The 22,705-nt window shown below is 45.1% G+C and overlaps 2 protein-coding genes across 4 annotated transcripts in view; one reads left to right on the forward strand and one right to left on the reverse strand.

Annotated features, from left to right (window-relative positions):
• Positions 1–11,785, reverse strand: part of rftn1b (raftlin, lipid raft linker 1b) — a 38,253-nt gene extending 26,468 nt beyond the window's left edge. The window contains exons 1-2 of the mRNA XM_088387331.1: positions 11,421–11,785; positions 6,520–6,692 (exon numbers count right to left, since the gene is read on the reverse strand). Of these exons, the coding sequence (XP_088243457.1) occupies positions 6,520–6,667 (148 nt within the window). The 5' untranslated portion in view covers positions 6,668–6,692; positions 11,421–11,785. The remainder of the gene's footprint in view (positions 1–6,519; positions 6,693–11,420) is intronic.
• The window catches only part of plcl2 (phospholipase C like 2), a 61,620-nt gene that overhangs the window by 34,297 nt on the left and 4,618 nt on the right, over positions 1–22,705 (forward strand). For 2 of the 3 annotated variants that reach the window (XM_088388415.1, XM_088388414.1), the window contains exons 5-6: positions 18,436–20,919; positions 20,988–21,191. In XM_088388415.1, the coding sequence (XP_088244541.1) occupies positions 18,487–20,919; positions 20,988–21,191 (2,637 nt within the window). In that variant the 5' untranslated portion in view covers positions 18,436–18,486. Of the gene's footprint in view, positions 1–14,389; positions 15,257–18,435; positions 20,920–20,987; positions 21,192–22,705 lie in introns of those variants that run through there. The other variant, XM_088388413.1, reaches the window with a different exon arrangement.

Below are 22,705 nucleotides of genomic sequence, written 5' to 3' on the forward strand. Positions count from 1 at the left end.
CTGTGATGGAGGTCCACTTTAATCCCTGAACATGCTTCTCTTTAAAAAGCTTTTTGTTGAACAAATTATAGGTAGTTTCATCCCGCCTTGCCACTTAGGTACCTTCAAAACATGACGTTTGGGGTCTTGAGCAAAGAGGGAATTAGCTGGTGGACGTCTCCACGGTTTCCCGGCTGGCTTTAGTTGTCTTAAATGATGCCCGCACAAAAGAGAAGACAGCCTTATTAGCATTTAGATACCTTGTTTACCCTGAGAACCTCTGTTCTGATTTAGCATCACGTGCCCGACCAGGATGTGGCTAAGCTAAGTATCTCAAGGACACGCAAATTGTTGACCGTGCGAAAAATCAGCCTCTTGTGCAGACTTCATTTACTATCTCTCCTGTTTGCGTTCGGAATTTTAAGCATTCGCTGTTTTCTTTATGCACTATGAATTCATGAAACTTTGTTGCTGGTTTCTTCATCATGACTAGCTTAGCGTTTCATGGAGTATCGGCTAGCGATGACCAAAATTTAAATTTCTCACAAATTTGCATACCCTAGGAGGAAATGTTCATTTTTGAAGGACTAGTGAAAATGACCCTCAAATGACCGCTAAAACCAAAATGGCCGACTTCCTGTGGTTTTCTTTTTCTGGCAGGGCTTCATGAGACTTTATGGCGCCTTCTAATTTCTATCTTATTAAACTGGAAATAAAGTCAAAAGTCTTAACAAGGTGTTCTGATTACTATAGTGGAATATAAATTAAACGTAGAAATCTACCCCATTATCTATCTTAGGGGCAGCCATTTTGTTTTGTCTTGCGTTAAGGCTACAAGTCAAAGCTCCCTAGTGACAAAACACTGCACCCCAAAAACTAGCATTATTTCAGTTTTCCCAAAAAGTGAGCTTATCAATAATTCCAGAAGTGTTTGTGTCTTCTCGAACAAGCCCGAAGCCTGGACGAAGTGTTTCTCAAGCAAGCGCGTACACCTCACTGGAGTGTCTAAAAATAGCGTGCGTGTGAAAACGGTTTCAAGCTTGCAAATTGCTCCCGACTGCGGAAGCGAGCCGGGCCTCCAGTGAGCCGTTTGCTGCGGTTTGAAGTCAGCATCTTGAATCTTAACTGTATTACTGCCTCGGGTCTGTAGTCAACCCTCACTGTTATCTATCTACCGAGCCATTAAACACTGACAGTCCAATTGTCTTTGGGTGGCCTCACTCTCGGAAAACAAAGTGCATAATTGTCGTTTTTGGAGGACGACACTTTGTCACCGGTGTTGTACCCTCAAAGGTTCGATTTTTTTTCTTGACATTTGAGTTCTAGAAATTGGAAAACTACTTGTTGCCTGAAATGTACATCCTCAAAATGATCAAACTCCGACAGCATACTCTGCCCACATAAGACTCCGAGGGGCAAAAAATATTTGGCAATTTATCATCCGCGGCTGCCAGCATCCATTTGGGGGCTCGTTTGGGCGAATCCCCTACGAGAGGCATGTCAAAGTACAAGACCTGGAATTCACCCAAAATTGCTACTTTCAACTAAATTGACTTCCCCGTTCAATTTTGGGGCACTTGTCCTTGAGACGTTTTTGTTCGTCCTTTAATGTTAAACAAGTCTACCCAATTTGTTTTTTTTTTAACTTGATTTATGTGATATGGCAAATCAAAGAATATTTGGCAGGCGTTTACATTTGCGACTATTTAATGAGGGCCGTCTCGGAAAAGCAAAGCCGAGCGTATGCTAATAGGTAAACGTGGCTAATCCATCACCCTGCGTCACGAGAAGTAATTAAGTCTAATTACAGATGGGTGCAAAACCTCCCCGTTGAGCGACAGGTGGTCTCTCCCGGTAAAAACCTGACACCCACTTTTGTGGCGTCAATGCAAACAAAGGCGACTCGAAGGAGTGACATTTGAGAGGCTCGTGTTCATATGATGGATTGCCTCATTGTCTCGCCACATGCAGATTTTACTCCTGATTTATTATGTTTAATTGTTTAGTTGAGTTTTTTTCACCCCTTTGTGAATTTTTGTTTAATTGGTGATCCGCGCATGATTTAGGCCTTTGGAAACTTTTAACGCCAATTTCTAGTTTGGGTTTCGATGATAAAAGCGAATAAGCGATGTCGGACACGTCATCCAGGCGAGCGGAACCCAGCTCGGCACGTCGGAACATTCCGGCTTCAAACTGAGAAAATCTATCCACACGGCAGCCGCTGCAAGGTGAATTCTGATTGCTTTTCCCTCGTCGTCTCTCTTGCACATCGGCAAATTCGTCACGCCGACAAATGGCTGCAATCAAAGAGCAGCGTGCATGCAAAAAGCACCTCAATCAACGGACCCTTCACTAGCAGCGGCGGGAAAAAAAAAAAAAAGACAGCAGGTAAATACTCGCCTCCAGTACATTGCAGTCATACTAAATTCGGCTTGCGTGTCCATCATGACAGGACGATGAAAAACAAGAAAGATCCTATGTGTGGTTGAGTGCAAAGTCAGCAGTGTTGGTAGCAACATTTAATATTGTATTTCATAAAAACAAGTGATTGAACATGATTGAATAGAATATAAAGAATTAACACAGACAATGATTTCTGAGAAAAAAGAATATCAGAAATTGTCAGTAACAGTGGCAACGTAAGATGGCCGCCGTCAGGCTTTGGCCGCAAGGGGCTAATTATTAGTGCATTTTATCTATAAATGAACTACCCTAATATTTCTTTAATTTATTTACATTTCAACTGGGAGTAGAAGAAATCAAAAAGCCTAAAGAAATGACATGGTGGGAGAATCATCGATCAACCGCAACTTATTTGTTTATACAAAACAAAACAATACAACACATAAGCAAAACGAACAGTACGAAAACTGCAATTTACCTCGGAGAAACATTTCGAGTTGAAATGCGGAGGAAATCCTTGGCGCGCTGCAGTTTACATCAGCAAGTTGTGAATTAGCAAACGCTGGCCATATGCTAGCATCTGTTCAGTTACATCCGTCTTACTTTCAAGTCGCCTTAATGATATGCAACTTTCATCAATTATGTACCAGCACACTACTGACAATGGCAACCTGCCGGGTGGGAAAAAAAAAAGTGGTTCTGCTGCTTTTCAAGGTCATGCCTGCTGATCTCGCTGAGGATCTGTGCTTGATTAGTCAGACCTGATTGCCCATTATTGTGGCAATTAGCGCTATAGTTTATAGCACGGACGTGTTCACAATACAGCCAATGCTGATACTCTTGCAATACATACGATTCTCTCCAATAACTAACTCCAAGTTTGGTTCCCTTTAATACATTCCGATTCCAATAATGATACAATTAGCCTCGATTATGCTATGTTTGCTTCAATTACTGCTAAGTACAATTCACTCCGATCACAATGTCATAAGGTTCGCTCCAATTACCGTATGAGTCAGCGCAATTACGATTAACCCCAATTTATAATGTGATAAATTCACCTCAGTTATGATGCGATGAAATTTACTCCGATTAGAATGCGTTTTACTCCGATTATAAATACGATCCTCTCCAATTACAATAAAATGCAATTCCCTCCGATTGCGTTACGATTCATTACAACTACAATACGATACAGTTTATTTTGATATGGGCAGGTGCACCAAATGAAGTGGTCAGTACGTGTCTGTGTACTTATTTCTGCCTATCAATCATATTAAACATAACGCGGTGGGCGGGGAGCGAGGTGAGCCGGAAAGTCTGGAGACGAAGCGCCCGTTGTGCTCCTTCCGACACTTGATTAGTCTCCATTAGCGTGTCAGGATGACAGGATGGGACAGTATGGATGGATGAAGAGGATGGAAGGTGTGTGTGTGTGTTAGTGTAGGTTATTGTGTGTGTTAGTGCATGCGTGAGCTGTTTGCTTCTTAACACAATCACTCGACCTTTGCGCTGTCTATCACTGTCGGTGTGTGTGTGTGTTGTGTGTGTTGTCTTCCTCGAGGGAGTGCATGTCTGCCGCCAGATCTGAAAGCCTGCCAACCGGCGCCGCCCCGGTGGCTAAATAAGTTCACTGCATCAGCACATTTGGATTCCCACGTGAATCGAGAATGACCTTGTTACATTTATACTCGTTTTTTTTTTTTTCTTTTCATGTTTCATTAAAGACTTGACTTGAATATTCTCTGGTAGTCGTGTGAGGTGCTCACACAAAAACACACTCAGGTTCATGAAATAATTAAAGATACTTTCCTAGATATAGTAAGTGTGAAATGTGGGACTCTTTTCTGCCCCAGTCAGCGATTTTGCTTTCTGTGTTTGATTGGCAGCCGCAGACAGAAGGTTTATGGTTAATGAAAATCACTTTATTTATTTATTGTGCATTTTTCCCACATTATTATTATTATTATTATTAATTATTATTTTAGGCCGAGAGCGGAGTTTGCAATCACTTGTTACCTCAGTGTGACATCACGAGCGCGAGAGAGAGGCTCTAAACGGCTTCCAAATGTAGCAAAATAAGCTTGGGGCTGATGAAAGGCAGCGTAAATTGGAGGAGAGCTGTAAGTAATAAAGCTTGTCATCTGCTTTTATTTCACCGCCGCCACGCACACGAAAAAAAAAAGCCTCTGATATTGGGATTGCGACGCCACAGGGCTGAGCCAGCGCTTCCACGTTGTTGTTGATGTTGTGACCGCCGCTGCCTCTCCAAAGCACACAAATCTGGTTTACGCGAAATGGAATTGTTGAAAATATGAGGCCGCATGAGGCCGGCCGACCGGCTGTGTGTGTGAATTCTCCTGAATCCCCTTCCCCCTTTTAACTGACATGAGCGGTCGTCATGGCGTCAGGTGAGGGACGCATAAAAAATAATTTGCCCCCCCCCTTCCGTGACTTCCTGCCTCCGCCTCGTCTTTTGCATCAGTGGCTCTCAGATGCAACTCGTCGCTGCGGGAGAGGTCAGCGGGAAAGCGTCGCGCCAGAGTGTCTTTCCGGTGGGAGATTAGCGGCGGGACGGCGGGGGAGCTGCGACTTATCCCCGCGGCTCAGCGGCTGGAGAGCTGGAATTGAATCCCCTCTCACTGAAGGCCGGCGTGACATTGAGTCGGGTATTCTCTTCTCGTCCCCCTTTCTAGTCTTGCATCACGATGCTCGCACTCAAAATGCTGCCAAAGTTATTTATCGGAAGCGATAAGGTGCGTAGCGCTCGGCTGCTTCTTTTCAGCCGCCATCAAAGGAACGCTTCATTGGCTGTGATTGGACTGCGGCTCCGATCAATATGTGTCTATCGACTGTGGTGAAATGCAATCAGTCCGGACGAACAGAGGAGCAACGCGTCTAAATTTAACACACACACACAAAAAAAAGCCTCCACCCAGAGGAACAAACAAGGAAGTGAACTCGGCCTTCACCTCACTTCCCGCCAAGTAGGCGGTGCCATTTTGTTTGAGTGTTTTTCTTCCCCCCCCCCCACTCAGTCAGCAGATACAAAAGTTTTACAGTGGAAACAATATGGTGAGTTGTCTTCAGTCGGCAGGAAAATGCTCACTCAGCATTTCCGCCTTTCCCCCTGCATTCCATTATCCCACCCACACGCAAAAGTGAAAACAAAGCCTGTTTATCGCCGATAAATGCAAACATTTTACTGCGGCGCTTGCAAATGTCCATATTTTTATGATTCTAATAAAATTTACTTACTCATAATTGCATGTTTACAACATCAATTCCAAAAAACTACATGAATCAAAGCCGCAAGCAGCTATTAAACACGCTTTGGGGCTCATTTTTTAATGGGGAAGCCTCAGAATGATTAGGCCCCGCCCCAAACCAAAATGGCCGCCGCCCTGTTCAATTTCAGCAGTGACTTCGAGATTTTTTTGTTTGAGAGAGAATCCTTTTATGATTGATTAATTGTTTCATCATTCCAAACCGGTGTCGCCCCCCCCAAGACACAAAAAAACCCACAGTAATTAGGTTTACAGCCATAATGAATACAATATTAGCAATTAGCTCAAACTAGCATACACAAATCAATTCATACATTGCTTACCTCAATAACCAAGGTTGTATTCCAATATTTTCATAATCCTCAAGAGAGTCTGTAATTACTAACAATGGTTTGCTGCTAATATAATCAATTCATCAATCAGTTATCTTGAAAAAAAAACAAATCCCTTCCCCGGCAAAGGATGAATAACAGTAGCTCGGATGTGTTGGGAGAAGAAAGTGCTTAGAGAGCAGCGGCGTAAAACTAATTAAGAGACATCAAGTCTAATTTGTTTTATCACCCAAAAAACCACAAGTAGATGAATTTAAACGCTAAACGCTTGTGACATTGACGGCGGCCTCGGCTAAGTAGACTCATCGCTTTTGCGTGGAAGCGTCACAGAAACGAAAGTTCCAATCTTTAAGAAGTCATCGGTGTGGCTTTCATAGTTTCACTTTTCAAATGGCAATGGAAAAAATGAAACGATTACCCGCTTTGTTGATTTAAAACTAAAAAAATGCCTTTAATGATATTTAAATTTATATCAAATTGACGGGAGTATTAAAAGTGACAAATTTTAATTTGCTTACCGTCTTTGCCGATGAGGAAATCCAGGTAGCGGTAGGTGTAGGCCACGCCCACTTTGGTCTCCACCTGAGGTCTTTTGAGCGTGGAGTAAATCTTGCCCGGTGACTTCTCGGCCGACGTAGGCTTCATCTTACGCAGTCCGCAGCCCATGACGTCGCTCGGTGTACCGCCAACACTGAAAACACATTTGACTTTCACCACTTCGGTTCTTTCAAGTTTCGATTTTCCAAACCGTTGAGGTTATGTCCAAAATAATCCCATTTTAACAAACCGCATCAAATCACAAGTCATGTTTTTTTTATTTGTCGGGTCGTCATTTAGTTTGGGCTTCATAGCATTATCCTTTGGTTATCTCCCAAAGCCTCTTCACAGACTAAATGTTTTTTTGCGGAAGGTGGAGGAGGACAAAAACAACAACAGGATCATCCAAATGATGAGCTGGCAGATTAGCCAGCTTTCCTGTAAAAACAATAATCCGCAATCTTTCAATTTTCTACCGCCCAGCCTTACAAATCTTTTATTTAAACTCGTTAATAACTAAAACCTACATTGGACATTTTAATAATAGAACAATGCAGCCGCTTTGTAATACTTTTTTCCTTTGACAATGTAAGTATTGTTAAACTTTCGAAGCGAGCGAGCTCATTAATTTTAATTTATGTCAGGTTCAAAGACAACCTATGAATAGAGAATGCACATTAAAACAACATTAACACAGCCCCCCCAAACCAGTTATCAAATTCTGCAACATAATCAGTGTGACTACAACTGAAAGGTAGGCATTCCGAAAAACGTGTCGGGAATGGAACATTCACGCACGAGTTTGAAAGGCAGGAGAAATGAGAAAAGTGCGGATAAGCCTTTTCAAATACATAAAAAAATAAACACGGCTGATTTTTCACGGCGTTCCGCTTCACATCAGAGTGCAAATGAAATGCAAACTAGCATGAAGGAGAAGGGCGGAAAGTCGTAGCGTATCCCCAAAACACCAAATTGATTCTTTGTGTAAGGAATCGATGGATGGACGTAGGCTAAGGGGAAATGGTGGATAGAAGAACCGACGGATGGACACACGGCGGCTTTTCGCTTTTAAATCAAACGTGGGGCTATTTAGGCCCGGTCACATGATCTTGCCCGGACACGATGAAACGACAGCACAGGACGTAGACCCCCCCCCCCTCCCCCCCTTGGGGGATTTGTGGGCTCGGGTGTTTGCATGCACTGAGGAAGTGTGCACAGTCGGCGGGTGGTAGCGGGACAAAAAGAGGAAATGAGCAAACGGCGGCTTGGGCTAATGAGGTTAGCGGCAAGAATGGGGGAAAGGTGAAACTCAATCGAGGTAGGGAAACGGGCGAGGCGGGACCGACGAGCGTGAAATGAAGATGCGGCGGAACGGCAAACAAAAGGAGCCCAGGGAGAAGATGCTGGAAATGAATTTGGGAACACATCAGTCGGGGGAGTAAACAGGAAGTGGCGTGGCTAACCAAACTGCACGACGACGTCGACTGCACATCTCACAACAACACGTTAAAACTTAGACCCCATTTTCGGGCCGAGCGGTTTTCCCCGGTCCGATCGAAGTGGCTTCCCTTTAAAATGCACGCAATGCTTGACATTGCCAAATGACGATGTCATCGGCCAACCAATCGGAGAGGGCCTCGCACGTGCACCAATTTCAGGACGCGAGCGAGCGGCACAATGCCGACCCCGGCCAAAACCCGCCACCGCCTCCATACCATCTCAAGGCCCAGACACACACACACACACATGAAGGCTGCTATCGCCATGGGAACGAGCCCCTCGTCGACTGTCGGCTTCTCAGAAGAATAATAGGCAGCAATCTCTCTCGGCCGCTCTCTCTCTTCTTTCATTGTCACTTTCTCTCTTTCTGGCTCTCTTCAGGACCACCACCACCATCGCCGCCGCCTCCTCTTCTCTTCCCGGCTCCTCTCGGATGCCTTAGGCGGTCATGAGTTTGATTTTCACTGCATAATCCGTCTGCACCGGGATTTAGGTTAAAAAAAAAAAGGAAAAAAATGCATTTCCGTCATACGTTTGTAAACAGCCTGGAGGTAGTCGACCGTCTGAACGCTCGCAAACACGATGGGATTCAAAGTTGGTTTTGGAGAGGAAGTTGTAGGAAGATTCGAGACATTCTCGGTATTTGTGACAATTGTTGACAGATTGAGCGGAGGTCGCAAGTGTGCGTCGTGGATTGTAATTTATCGAATCGAAATGAATCAAAGTGGCGCCTTGAGATACAAATTGAATTCCAAAACTATGCTTGTCACTAAAATCGCTCCAATTCCTCCATTAATCGATCGCATAACAAGCAGAATATTAAAACCCAAAGATATTCGATAGCTGCAGTCCTACATTTGAGCAAATCATATCAATGAATCATTTTGAATCTTTTGAATCTGAACACTACTAGCGATGAGGCAATCACATCGATTTGAGTGAACCACCTCATACGTACACTAGCTTTTTCCATATACGGTATCGCATTATCGACATTGGTATCTTATCGGCTCAAAGTTTCACATAAAGTTGCTCCACCAAGCCTCATTAATTCATAAAATAATAATAATAAACTAGCCTGAAGCGGAAGTTGTTAGGCCCGTAGGCTTTTATCGACAGGTGCGCATTACACAATCAATAAGCGCAGCAATTTTCCCGACACAATCGTTACAAGACAAGTCAGTGATCCTTGCATGACTATAACAACTACGCCGTGCAGGTACACGTTTGTCATGGGAGGAAATGAAAAAAAAAGAAAAGCGAGGCCTCGCAGAAGAGCTTTTTGCAGTAGCAGCAGGAGCAAAAGGAATGGCAACGGAGATGACACTGCTCGAGATGAAAACGGCAGGGCTCATCGAAAGACAGATCGCTCAGCGTGTTGTCGGGCCGCTTACGTGGTCCAAAACAAAACAGACAATTTAACACCAGTGGAATGGAGGAGACGTGCAGTTTGAATCCACAGAGAGGTGGAAATAAAGGCTACGCTGACTGACACCTGTGTCATCAATAAACATGCGGGGTTGAATTTATTTAGTCAACCGTTCACTGCCATTGACGGATATAGGCGAATTTTATATATATATGTTTATAAATAAAGGTTAGGGGTTTGAATTAGGGTTTGAAGTCGAGGTTAGAGTGCCTTTTTTGGGGCCACATTAAATAAGCTAAAGCTAAAGCTAGGCTATATTAAAAAAAACAAATAGCTCCTGCTGTAAGATGTTCCTCCGAAAGTTTTGCGTTTACGTGGGTGCCCTTTGAAAGCTCCCCGACTCCTCCTCATTTGTCTTTTAGTGAGGAGAAACTATTTGAGTCAGCAGTCAATTTACCTGAATGACATTAAACGACCCACACGGGACCTCCAAACACGCAAACATCAAGTCGTTAAAAGCGGACAATGACACGCGGGCGGTAAAGAGCCAATCAAAGGAAATGTCCCCTCGTACCCGTGTCACCGTCCGTGTTAATGATGTTTACAAAACGAGAGGCGTGACTCCCTAGGGGGGCGCCATAGAGTCGTGAGTGTAAACATGTGCTTAGCGAGCAACTTAGCATGTGTTGGATGGCTACATGGCGCGATCTTCTGTTATCTTAAAAGGCCCTGGTGAAAGTTCTCAAGGATTAAGTTCCACCATCGAAAATCCAAAGAAGACACTCACTTGCAGACGTAACGCGGAGTAAACCGAGGTTTCACGCCATGTCACTCCTGACCAGCGACACAAACATCTGGAGCACAGAGCGTGGTAGAAGCGAAGGAAGGAAAACAAAACTTTACGCATTTCGTCAGCATTCATCTGGCCATTAGTTCAACTTTGACCTCTTTCCTGCGGCTTTGGTGGCATGACTGCAGTGTGACGCAACGGCAATCACTTCCACATTTACAATTGTGTGTGTCTGATTGTGTGTGTACACGCTTACTGTGTGTGTGTGTACCAACAGCGTAAAGTTAACTCTACAGGCCACCAGCTGGAACTAATTATCTGCACTCTCACTCTCGCACAAGCACGCCGAGACACACACACACACACACACACACACACACACACACACACACACACACACACACACACACACACACACGCCTTTTCCTCTCTCATGCCCCCATACTTCCTCCTCACTGACATCCCTCAGCTTGTTTTTCCTATTTAACCTGCCATCACTTTCCGAAACTCGCATTGCAATATTATGACCATATATGGAGTACGTCTGGACAATACCATGATTGCGCAATACCGGGAAGCACCACCTATTTACCAGTTGCGATTTTGACTAATTTTTGTTTTGTCTGTACGAATGAGTCAGGAACATATGAAGAAGACTAACAACTGTGACTCAGGAAGCTGCAGAAAAAAAGAGTTGTTGACTATTAAGTTTACAAATACATATAGAACTAGAATGGAACATGATTTAATATAATTATTAGTTGGTTTTTTTTTCTTCTTTTACTCTTCACATGCAGAGAACAGCCAGCAGGGGGGCGGCACTGCCCCATTTGCCTACCCTGACCACAAGTCCCTGCTGTCACTGTCAGTGACAGATAGGAAAGTAGTAATTAGCGTCAGTCACTCCAGCTTCTTCACACCTTGAGCCCATTTAATAGGAAGCCTTTTATCTTTAAGAGTAATATAAGATAAGTTCGAAATGCCATGTTTAAGCTATTCATATAATATATATAATATCGGCCGATCCAGGTGGAACCGACACGCGCTGGCACCAAAACTCACGTGACGTCAGCGCAGGCACGCGTGCACCAAACTTGTACGCACCGGTGACGGCCGACAAAACTGTCAACTTTGCAATCCGCGCGTAAAACGCACTCGCAATTGCGTTCATTTCGTCATTAAACATACAAATGGGGTGGAAATGAGCGCATGAGCGAATTTACCTCTCGCTGTGGATTAAAGTAGAGTAAGCGTCACGCGGAGCGAAGCATCCCACGCGTGGAGGAAGGTTAAGGCGGTTTTGGTTCCGAGCTCTCCTATGTGGCTGAACGCAGTACTCCAGAAGCGGCCGTCAAGACTCTTCAAGTCCCCGCTTGATGCGTGCGGATGTTCTGGCAGCTCAGGGAAACCACATCCTGTCACATTATTCACCTCCTCCTCCTTATGTTCTTCTTCTCCCCCCCACCTCTTCCGTGCTCGTGTGCGCGCGTTCGACTTGTGCGTCTGCGCGTTCACGTGATCGTCTGGATGCGAGTGTTGTGACCCGGCAGCTTCGAGTCGACGTCTGCCGTGCAGCTTCCACTCGACTGGCTGAAGAATCCATCTGAGGAGACGCGAGGGGAGGGGATGGAATTGGGGGGGGGTCACTGGGAAATACCAGAGTCGAGGGAGGACAGGGGGCTGGATGTTTTTAGGGGGGGGGGGGGATAGACTCAAGACAGACCTGTGATGGGACTTAACTTGCAACAGTATTTAGGGCCAAAACATTTATTTTATTACCGTCACACTTATTACAATTTGACCCATTACCCCTTAACTTTGTACATTTATGGCACTGTAAATCTTCAAACGCACTATCCAAAGGCAAATGGTCTTTCTTTATTGCTATTTTTTAATTAATTTGGACAGATATCTACAAAAGATCAAATGTTAGCTAGCTATATAGATATAATAGCCGCAATAAGAATAAATAACCATTTTATATATTTAAACTGTGGTTTCCACGGCAACTTCATTAGGGACACACTTTAATGACATTCAGTACCAAAGCTGTAGCAAAGATAATTCTTTTACATCTAGGTAATTGTCACGTTATGGTGATTTACTTAAAGTGGAGGTAATTCGTTTTAGATTGTAGTTTGATTTAAAGCGCGCCCTCAATTCCTTGCCGTGAACAGGAATCAGGGGCGTCGCTGTTTTATAGTGAGGTAGCAGCACCCTCTAGTGGCCAATGTGAGAAAATGAGCCTCATGGAAACCTGCCGTGTTTTTACCCCAAATAAATGCAAAAATCGGCTTTAGTCATATTTCCTCATCACATGGTTTTAGTTTATCCACTAAAACATATATACGTGCGAATATTATTTTTTATTTACATAAGTAAGTGAATTTGTATTGTATGGTGAAATATGCAAAGTCCAGTTTCCTAACCTGTCAACTTTGTCGAGGCCTCTTTGGTCCTAAAATTCCTAATAGATGGGCGTCCAACAAGTACATTAAGGTATTTAAAAATAAAATTTGAATAGTTGCCTTCCTAAGATGCTATAAAGGATACTTTTTGTATGAATACATACTATAGCTAGAATGAAACATGTCAGGCATCACATTGCAATTTTCTTCCCCACCTTGCATACAAAAGAAAAGTGATATTTCCCTTTTTTCCACCCTCACCCACACATTATTTTCACCTTCCTCGCTTGGTGCATTAGACTGTAGGGTTTCCATGCAACAGCTGATGATTACTTGAAAGCCGCTATTACTTCAAATATCTCGATCTTCTTTTCTCTCATTAAAAGCAACTCTGGAAGGGGTTCGAATGACACCATGCAAACCTCGTATTGTCTTCTAGTGGTGTGCCATACTGCAAGATTAGTTATTGATCTGATTGTGATTACAATGAGCCGCAGCTATATTGGAGTTCAACATGCTGGGCAGCGCTGGGCTCTACTGTAAAAGGTACACTGTAATTAGGAGCAAGAAGAAGAGGCAGAGATGGAATATGAAGCTCCTCTCACAAAGGTTTATAATTAGCCATAGTCAAGATGCTTATTGTGTCTCAAGAGATTAAGAAGCTGCTCTTGCACAAAGCCTCCTTTTGTTAAAATGAAAATGTAAAAAAAAATGACAACATTTCAATAGATGAGAGCTATGGATTATTCCCACAGATGTGGATTATTCCTACCTGGTTTTGTTTGTTTACTTTTTAATGGAGAAGGATGCAATGTTTAAAATGATGACTTAGTGTTAGGTACATCTGCAACCGCTTTATCATCATCATCACAATGGAACATCCAAATGGAGCACTTCAAAAAGTGGTACAATTTGGTAGAAAAAAAATTCAAACTATCATAGTTTATGATGTCAAACAATAGTCCAGTGATGGCAGTTAGACTCTGGAATACAGTATTTCTCTATTTTTTTATTTAATCCAAGAAAGTTTACCATTTTGTAATTCATGAATTCAGTCAATAATCACCGTTATTAATGTAAAAAAAATATTCAAAATATGCGAAAAACATTCTAAGGAGAAATTATTTTTGTCGTAAAGCGTTGCCTTTTACATCAACAAATTTAATCAAATGTATGTACATTGACGTCGCTAATCCTTGTTCACCGGCAGATGGCACTGTTGTCTAACCCCCCAATCGTGTCCCCCCCTCACGCTGCCTCTGCAGAGATTCCATACAGTACAGTGTTTGTTTCACTGGATGTGAACCAGTGGCCTATGCATAAATGTATGAAGTCATGCAGAGTAACATCATGTCGTCTGATTGGATGTTTTATGTGCTCTGTTCTTCATTGTGTTCATCATTGCGTGGTGATGAGACGAGAAAGTTCTTTGGTAGCTGTCATGCAAGATCATCGCTGATTGGCTACATTGTTATGCATTTCGTGTGTTGATGTTATTTTGTCCCACTCTCTTAAATAAGCGAGATTTTTCTCCATCAGAAAACGACAATATTAATTTGTTAACTGCTGCAAGTGTATTTTTTTTTCATTAGCAACAACATCAACGTGAGGCTGCTGCCACGATGTCAGAGAAGTAATTAAGTTTTTATTTTATGGTTGTAGCGCAGTGTGTGTCATGCATTGAATGACAAACTCATTATAGTCAAATCTTATTTGCTGCACTTAAAAAAAAAAAATTAACAATAACAATGAGTTTTGATTGACAGCACATTCTGTTGTTGCCGACCGGCGCGCGTTCACGAGACGACACAAGTTGCTGGCGCGTGGACGAATAAATTGTGGTAGTTGCGGTTCAAACGTACAACGGCTGCTTGCACATTTCCCGGATACTGAGTCCAGGGAAGCCCCCCGTCCCCCCTCCGAGCTGGTGGTCTCCCTTGTTTTTGGAAGGAGATTTTTTTCAAACACCCAGAAGTTGTCAAGTTGGCTAACTCTCTTAGCTGAATGGCTAGGTAGCTGGCTAGGTAGCTAAACGGCACTCAGTAGCCGGAGCAGCTGTTAACGCACCGCCGCCGCCACCTCCCCCCTCAAATGGAGAACTACCCCGCCACCGATGAACTGGAGATCCCCCGGTGAGTCGAACGGCGGCGGTTTTGCCATTGAAAGACAACCGTCTGCCTTGCAATTTGTTTAAACCGCTCGCTACCATTGCGATCCAATGTCACGGTGTCGTGTACCGACACCACCAGTGGTTCCGCCGCCGTCTCCCCGCGCACACGCCTTCCCTGCTAGCCGCGCGGCACCTCCGAGCACCCGGCTGCGGATGATCGAGAAGCAGCGGCAGCAGAAACACCTCGCGCGGATGTTCCCAACCAGGAAATCGGATTGAATCCGAACCAGAAGGTTTTTTTCGGAACTGAGTGTGTGCGTCCATGGCGGAGTTCGAGGAGGACGGCGTCAGCCTCTTGGATCACGCGGGGGCCGAGGTGGGCGTGCAAGCCGCTGTGAAGATGCCCGGCGAGGGCTCGGTGTCGAACGGCGACTGTGGCATGTGTGAAGACAACATGGTCGACCAAGGTAGTGACAGCGTGGAAGCCTCCGTCGAGCCCGACAACAAAACAGACATGCCCCGTAGGAGCAGTATCATCAAGGTGAGTGGAAATATGGAAGCTCATTAAAACATATTTTAATTATTTCCACCGGCCACTTTCCAATACACACCCTGGTACACAAAATGGGCTATTTACAGTAGTACATTGTGTACTTTGATTATTTTACAAACAGTCATTTCAGATTGCCAAATAGGGAGCAAAGATGATGACAGCATGTAGGAGTGGAGCCTTCCGCGTGTCGTAACCCCATGCAGACGTTTCCATCAGATAATGCTAAGTTTGATACCACAAGACTCAGCATTTAAAAATAAACGTGGTGTACAAATGACTTTTGAGCAGTATTGGACCATGCACTTATCCCTCCAGTGGGAACCCAACTATCAATTTCTTAGTTAAACCACAATATGGTTGCTAATCAATATTACACACAACTGCATGAACATCAGTGTTTATCAAATGACATCATGAAAACCAAAATAATATACATCATGCTCTGGAGGGATTCTGAATATTTTCTGCAGATTCCTCCAGGTATGATTGATGTTGCCTGTTTTCAGAAGACAAAAAAAAACAATGCCATGCAAGGAGGAATAGAGAATATGATTGGTTCAAGAAACAGAGTTGACGTTACATGGATCAGCACTACTTTGTGAATGAGAAAGGAGTGGTCGTTAAAAAAATAACATTATGACTTCTCTCATTCCGGTCCAGTCGTTTCCACGTGTGGCATTGTCGCCGCCATGCTTTGAAACACTTTTTCTATTTTTCTTATCCAGCATATTCACAATGCTCAGTGGCCTGAAAACCAAAACAAAACAAGAGTCCCGTAATCACACAACACCATCGAGCACCCCTGTGAATCAGCGCGGAAGATAATTGATATGCACTGTGAAACACTTTTCAAATCCGAGCGTGCTTTTGTGGCCCTTGGCTTTTCCAACGCCGATGGAGAAACATCACGAGTCATTTATTTTCCATTATTTCCCTGGTGTTTAAATTTTGTTTTTATAAATTTGCGGAATTCATTTTGGATTCACAGCGTTCACTTTTTGTCTTTTCTGGAAGGCATCAGCGTCCCAATATTTACCATGATAATTACGATGGTCCAAACCAAACACCGCGGGACATATCGCTTGTTTTCCTTTAAACTGCTGCAAACCAGTCAGTCTTGAATCGCCCTCATTTTGCATTGTGTGCTCGGTAGCTGTCAAGTCACTTTAGCCTCCGGCTATTTAAAATAAACATCTTCTCATTGATCCCAGTGTTAAAGGAACAAATAGATGCATTGTTTTTTTTTTCTGCTCTCCATGGTAGCCTTTTGTTTCCAAGTTTCTTTCTTTTCAACCATTTTAGACATGTCAGTGAAACTGGATTTTTTTTGGGTCTGTTTTCAAGACTGTTTGACAAACCAGCGTTAAATGTTTACCGGCCCCGTGGCGTATTTACACTTTGCGATGGGAAAACAGAACTGGTCCATCTGGCTGGCGGCGTGAAGCAGTTGCAAATTAGCAGGTGTCTTGTGATAGTGATGATAGCCTCCTTTGCATTTCTCTTTTCAGCTCAGTTGAAATGTATTTATCCTTTTCACTAAAACTAAAAGGCACCCTATAAAGTGTGGAGTAGCTTTGTTAGCATCAGCGGCTAGCCTGTGCGTTTTTGGCGCGCGGTTAGCTTACGAGCTAGCTGTCTAAAGCCCTCAAAACAAAATAAAAACACTTTAAAGTGTTACAGTGAGAATGTTTTTATTTTTAATTGTTGTCATTTTTTTTTTTTTTTTAAACATTTTGACAGCCAGCGTGTGTCAGCGTTGTTACTAACACTTCTGGCGAATGTAACACCTTTTTCTTGAGAGGAATTTTAACACCGTTATTTATTTCCCTTTTTTGTTTATCATGGGAAATATATCATCGCCGCTAGCTCCCATCTGATTGGGCAGTGCCCCCCTCTTGTCCATTCATACCGATGCTGTGGAAAGACATCCACATTGAGCATTCATAAGCCAGTCACACAACCGACTCTTGTCTCATCTCATGTGACAGTCACGTCCGGGCTCCGAGAAGACACAGGTGTTTTGTTTATTCCGCGGCACAAGACGCCGTGTGTTTTTTCCCCAATTGATTTCCAAGCCTCGAGAAAGCCTCTCGGCCGACCCCAGGTGGCTGGCACGTCGGAGAAATTCTTCCGGCCGTTGCAGATGTGTGCACATTGCTTATTCTTGCGTCAGATGAAGTGTAACAGAGTTACACAAGTGTCGCTCGCCTCACCCTTCCATTTCCTGGATTGCTCAAATAACCCCCGGCCTTTCAGAAAAAAAAAAAAGCTCTAGAAATTAAAGGGAAAGGAATCCTTGGATAGAGCAAATGGGTGAGACGGGAGAGAAAAAATACTTGTGACCTAAGGAAGCGGAGGTTAATCTACAGGAAGTAGACACGAGTCATTAGCACGCCGCTGCTTTGACTCGCTCGAATGTTTTTGCCCGACTCGTAAGGATTATGTCTGCTCATGCGTTCATACGCATTTGCCAGTTTGTGTTACGTTTTCGTGACTTGAAATGAGCTGAGAAAAAACAGACAAAATGAAGTTTTAACACGGGAACACGATATCCCTCGAGTTTTTACGGGTACCATTATTTCCTCACATGACGTACAAGTCTGACTTTCTGAACTCCATAAAAGTTTGCCCTCATGTTGAACTTGCTGCTGCCGCAGCGACGATAGGGAAATAAGAAATAAAAAAAATAGGGGGGAGGAAAAAAAATGAGTTCACTGAAAATGTCAACGCTGCCTGGAGACTTTGAGTCGATTCGTGTGGGCAACTTTTTCTCTCCGGAAGGGAACTTCCCGGTAATGCACATTGACAGGTACTTGTGGTCCACGGCTGAAGTCGGAAGCACAAAATATGTTCACAGTTCAGGAGGCGACGAGGCTGTCGGCGCTTTTGGATTTGATTTCATGCCTTAAAGAAGACGTGTCATGCTTTTTTTTTTTTTTTTCCCCGCACGTAATTTTGAAAAATTCATAGGTGACCTAATATAAAGTGGAAGGTGTGATTTATTATATTCTATTATTTTATTTATTTTTTTCTTTAACCCTATTTTTTATTTATTTTACTATTATTATTTTTTTAACCCTATTTTTCATCTTGCTGTAATTGGCCATTTTTTGCGGCGCCTTTCCGATCCGATGCCAGGCAGCTCATTCTTTTTCTGAACTTCCCAGGACTCGTCGAGACAGCGTAAGGAGAGGAAGAAGACGGTGTCGTTCAGCAGCATGCCCACCGAGAAGAAGATGAGCAGCGCCAGCGACTGCATCACCGCCATGGTGGAAGGCTCCGAGCTGAAGAAGGTGCGCTCCAACTCGCGCGTCTACCACCGCTACTTCCTGCTGGACGCCGACATGCAGTCCCTGCGCTGGGAGCCCTCCAAGAAGGAGTCGGACAAAGCCAAAATCGACGTCAAGTCCATCAAGGAGGTTCGCACGGGGAAGAACACGGACACTTTTCGAACCAACGGGACTTACGACCAGATCTCGGAGGACTGCGCTTTCTCGGTGATCTTTGGCGAGAACTACGAGTCGCTGGACTTGGTGGCCAATACCGCCGACGTAGCCAACACCTGGATTACCGGCTTGAGGTATCTGATCTCCTACGGGAAGCATACGCTGAACATGATCGAGAGCACTCAGAATAACATGCGTTCGTCGTGGCTGGGTGAACTTTTCAGCGAAGCGCGCGGCGACAACAGTCAACAAATAACAATTTGCGCTGCTGTGCAGCTGGTCAAAAAGTTGAACCCGGGACTTAAAAATGTGAAGATCGAGCTCAAGTTCAAAGAGCTCCACAAAGTCAAGGACAAGGCGGGCTCTCAGGTGACGAGAGACGAGTTCATCGAGGTCTTCCACGACCTCTGCACCAGGCCGGAAATCTATTTTCTCTTTGTCCAGTTCTCCAGCAACAAGGAGTTTTTGGACACCAAGGATTTGATGATTTTCCTGGAGGCGGAGCAAGGCATGGCGCAAGTCAGCGAGGACACCAGCGCCGAGGTCATCCAGAAGTACGAGCCGTCCAAAGAGGGTCGGCTCAGAGGCTGGCTCTCTCTGGACGGCTTCACTAACTACCTTCTGTCGCCCGAGTGCCACATATTCGACCCGGAGCACAAAACGGTGTGCCAGGACATGAAGCAGCCCTTGTCCCACTACTACATCAACGCATCGCACAACACGTACCTGATAGAAGATCAGTTCAGGGGTCCTTCAGACGTGACGGGTTACATCCGAGCCTTGAAAATGGGCTGTCGCAGCGTGGAGCTGGACGTCTGGGACGGACCGGAGAACGAGCCGGTCATATACACGGGTCACACCATGACCTCGCAGATTGTCTTTCGCAGCGTCATCGACGTGGTCAACAAGTACGCCTTTGTGGCGTCGGAGTTCCCGCTGATCCTGTGTTTGGAGAACCACTGCTCTTTGATGCAGCAGAAGGTCATGTTTCAGCACCTGAAGAAGATCCTGGGGGATAAGCTCAGCCTGGATCCCCCCAAACCCGACGACTGCTACCTCCCGTCCCCCGCCGATCTGAAAGGGAAGATCTTGCTGAAGGGCAAGAAACTCGGAACTAACTGCACCGCCACCGAGGGCGAGGTGACGGACGAGGACGAGGGCGCCGAGATGTCGCAGAGAATGAGCATCGACTCGCCGGAACAACAGACGGTCGCGCCGAAGAAGTTCCAGCTCTCCAAGGACCTTTCCGACCTGGTCACCTTGTGCAAGTCGGTGGAGTTCAAGGACTTCCCGACGTCCTTCCAAGGCCAGAAGCATTGGGAGCTCTGCTCCTTCAACGAGGTCTTCGCCGGCCGCTGCGCCAGCGACTTTCCCGGGGACTTTGTCAACTACAACAAGAAGTTCCTGGCCCGGGTTTACCCGAGTCCCATGCGGATCGACTCCAGCAACATGAACCCGCAGGACTTCTGGAAGTGCGGTTGCCAGATCGTGGCAATGAACTACCAGACTCCGGGTCTGATGATGGACCTGAACATCGGCTGGTTCCGCCAGAACGGGAACTGCGGCTACGTCCTGCGGCCGTCCATTATGCGCGAGCAGGTGTCCTATTTCAGTGCCAACACAAAAGATTCCGTGCCTGGCGTCTCGCCGCAACTCTTGCACATTAAGATCATCAGCGGGCAGAACTTTCCCAAACCCAAAGGCTCGGGCGCCAAAGGGGACGTGGTGGACCCGTACGTCTACGTGGAGATCCACGGCATCCCCGCCGACTGCGCCGAGCAAAGGACTAAGACGGTCAACCAGAACGGGGACAACCCGCTCTTCGACGAGAGCTTCGAGTTTCAGATCAACCTGCCCGAGTTGGCCATGGTTCGCTTCGTGGTGCTGGACGACGACTACATCGGCGACGAGTTCATCGGCCAGTACACCATCCCCTTCGAGTGCCTGCAAGCGGGTTTCCGCCACATCCCGCTGCAGTCGCTGACGGGCGAGGTCTTGCCGCACACCTTGCTCTTCGTCCACGTGGCCATCACCAACCGGAGGGGAGGCGGCAAGCCCCACAAGAGAGGCCTGTCGGTGCGCAAGGCCAAGAAGAACCGGGAGTACGCCAGCATGAGGGTGCTGCTCGTCAAGGCGCTGGACGACGTCTTCAAGACGGCCACTCCGCCGCTGAGGGAGGCCACGGACCTCCGAGAAAACATGCAGGTCGGATTTTGTTGAGCCCGCTCCTCAAGGTGACACCAAAGTAACGGTTCGTAAAATTCTTTCCGCAGAACGCCGTGGTGTCCTTTAAAGAACTGTGCGGCCTTTCGGCGGTGGCTAATCTCAAGCAGTGCATCCTGGCGCTGTCCCCTCGACTCAGCGCGCAGGACAGCGGACCCCTTCTACTCTTCAACCTGGCTGACCACTATCCAGTCATGGAGCCTCAAGGTTTGCTCCCAGAGGTCCTCAAAAAGGTGGTCACCACTTACGACCTGGTGAGTCCAGTAGAATATGATATTTTTGAAAGAATGACTTTTTATTCCCTAGCAAAGAGCATTGTAGGACAGACATGAATGAATTTGTGTTTTGATTTTCTTTTTGTCTCACCGCCAGCATGGAAAAATAATCAGCGTTAGCAGAGTTCACATCAATAGCTTGATTTTTTTTTTTTGGCGGGGACACGCGGCCTTGGCGAGTTAATAGCACAACCGCTGCTGTTAAGTAATAAAATCAATACCCGCGCGTTACGCAACACACTCGGCTTCCCCCGTCTCCCTTTTTTTTTTTTTTATCTTTTTTTTTTTTTATTTTGTTACGCACTGCTGAATTCCTTCCAGAGCCTCTTGGCACATTAGACGAGCGGATGTTGTTGTCAGTCGTCGCCGCTGAATAATTTAGCAGCTAATCAAATGCGCAGCACGGGCACGGCGCGCCTGTTTAGCTTTTTTTTTTTTATTTGTTATTACGTAACGCGCGCTTGTTAAGGTGACCCTCGCCGAGGTAATTGCTTGTGACGGAAAGAGGACAATTGAGTTCAGGGGGAAGAGAGTGTGTGTGTGTCAGGTATTTGCCCAGCACAACCACCAACCTCATGAAAACTAAGAGCGCTGTAAATAATGTGGGGGATCATTAGGACACACTGGGCTGTGTGTGACGGGCCCACCGTGGGGACGGACTGTTCTGTTTCCTAATTGGCGGGAAGAGAATCTGGGTCTGACCCCGGAGTTCTCTATAAAAAGAAGTCTTTTATGGGGAACAAAAGCTGCAAAGGGGAATGCAAATGTCTTTGCCACTCAGACGTGCGGATAAATGCTGCGTGTGCACCTCCAAAGTAATATACTAAATGAAATTTTCATTTTTAATTAATTAATTAAACTATAATTTAATTTGAGCAAAATTTCTATGTTGACAAACAAGGTCAGTGAATATTATGTTTTGAGCAGATAATTGATTTTCACACTTTGTAAAAGTAAAAAGAAAAAAAACAGCACCTGCAGGATTGGCTGTGGCAAGATAAGCAGACACTACCTAAACCACTTGGAGCAAAAAAAAAAAAAAAAAAAAAGAAAAGGGGCCCTGTATTTTGTCTGGGTGGAAGATGGAAGCAGCATCTTAAAATAAATCACATGGCCATTTGATTCCACCCTGGGGGAGGTAATGACAGCGTGCGCCGCCGCAGCAATGAGCAGGTTTTTACTGCAGCTGCGGCGTCGCCACCATTGCACCGGCGGGGCTTTGCCGTGCTGCGACAAAATTATCATCGTCATTAAAAAAAAAATCAAAAAAATCAAAACACTACACTGTGTGCTTTCAGGAAACTCGCAAACTAATAACCCGATTGCACACATGTTGGGAAACGAACGTGGCGTTGCAACACATTTATTTTCACCCCGAACTCGAACGCCGGGGATTGCAATCCGACTCGTGTTACATTGCGTTTTGTCGTTTCTTGAAGAATTCACGTAAGCTAGCGTCCGCCTGCGGCGTCACAGCTAAACTTAGCATCTCG

Source organism: Syngnathus floridae, chromosome 10 (assembly GCF_059516105.1).
Source record: "Syngnathus floridae isolate MCC-2025c chromosome 10, RoL_Sflo_1.0, whole genome shotgun sequence".
NCBI lineage: Eukaryota > Metazoa > Chordata > Actinopteri > Syngnathiformes > Syngnathidae > Syngnathus > Syngnathus floridae.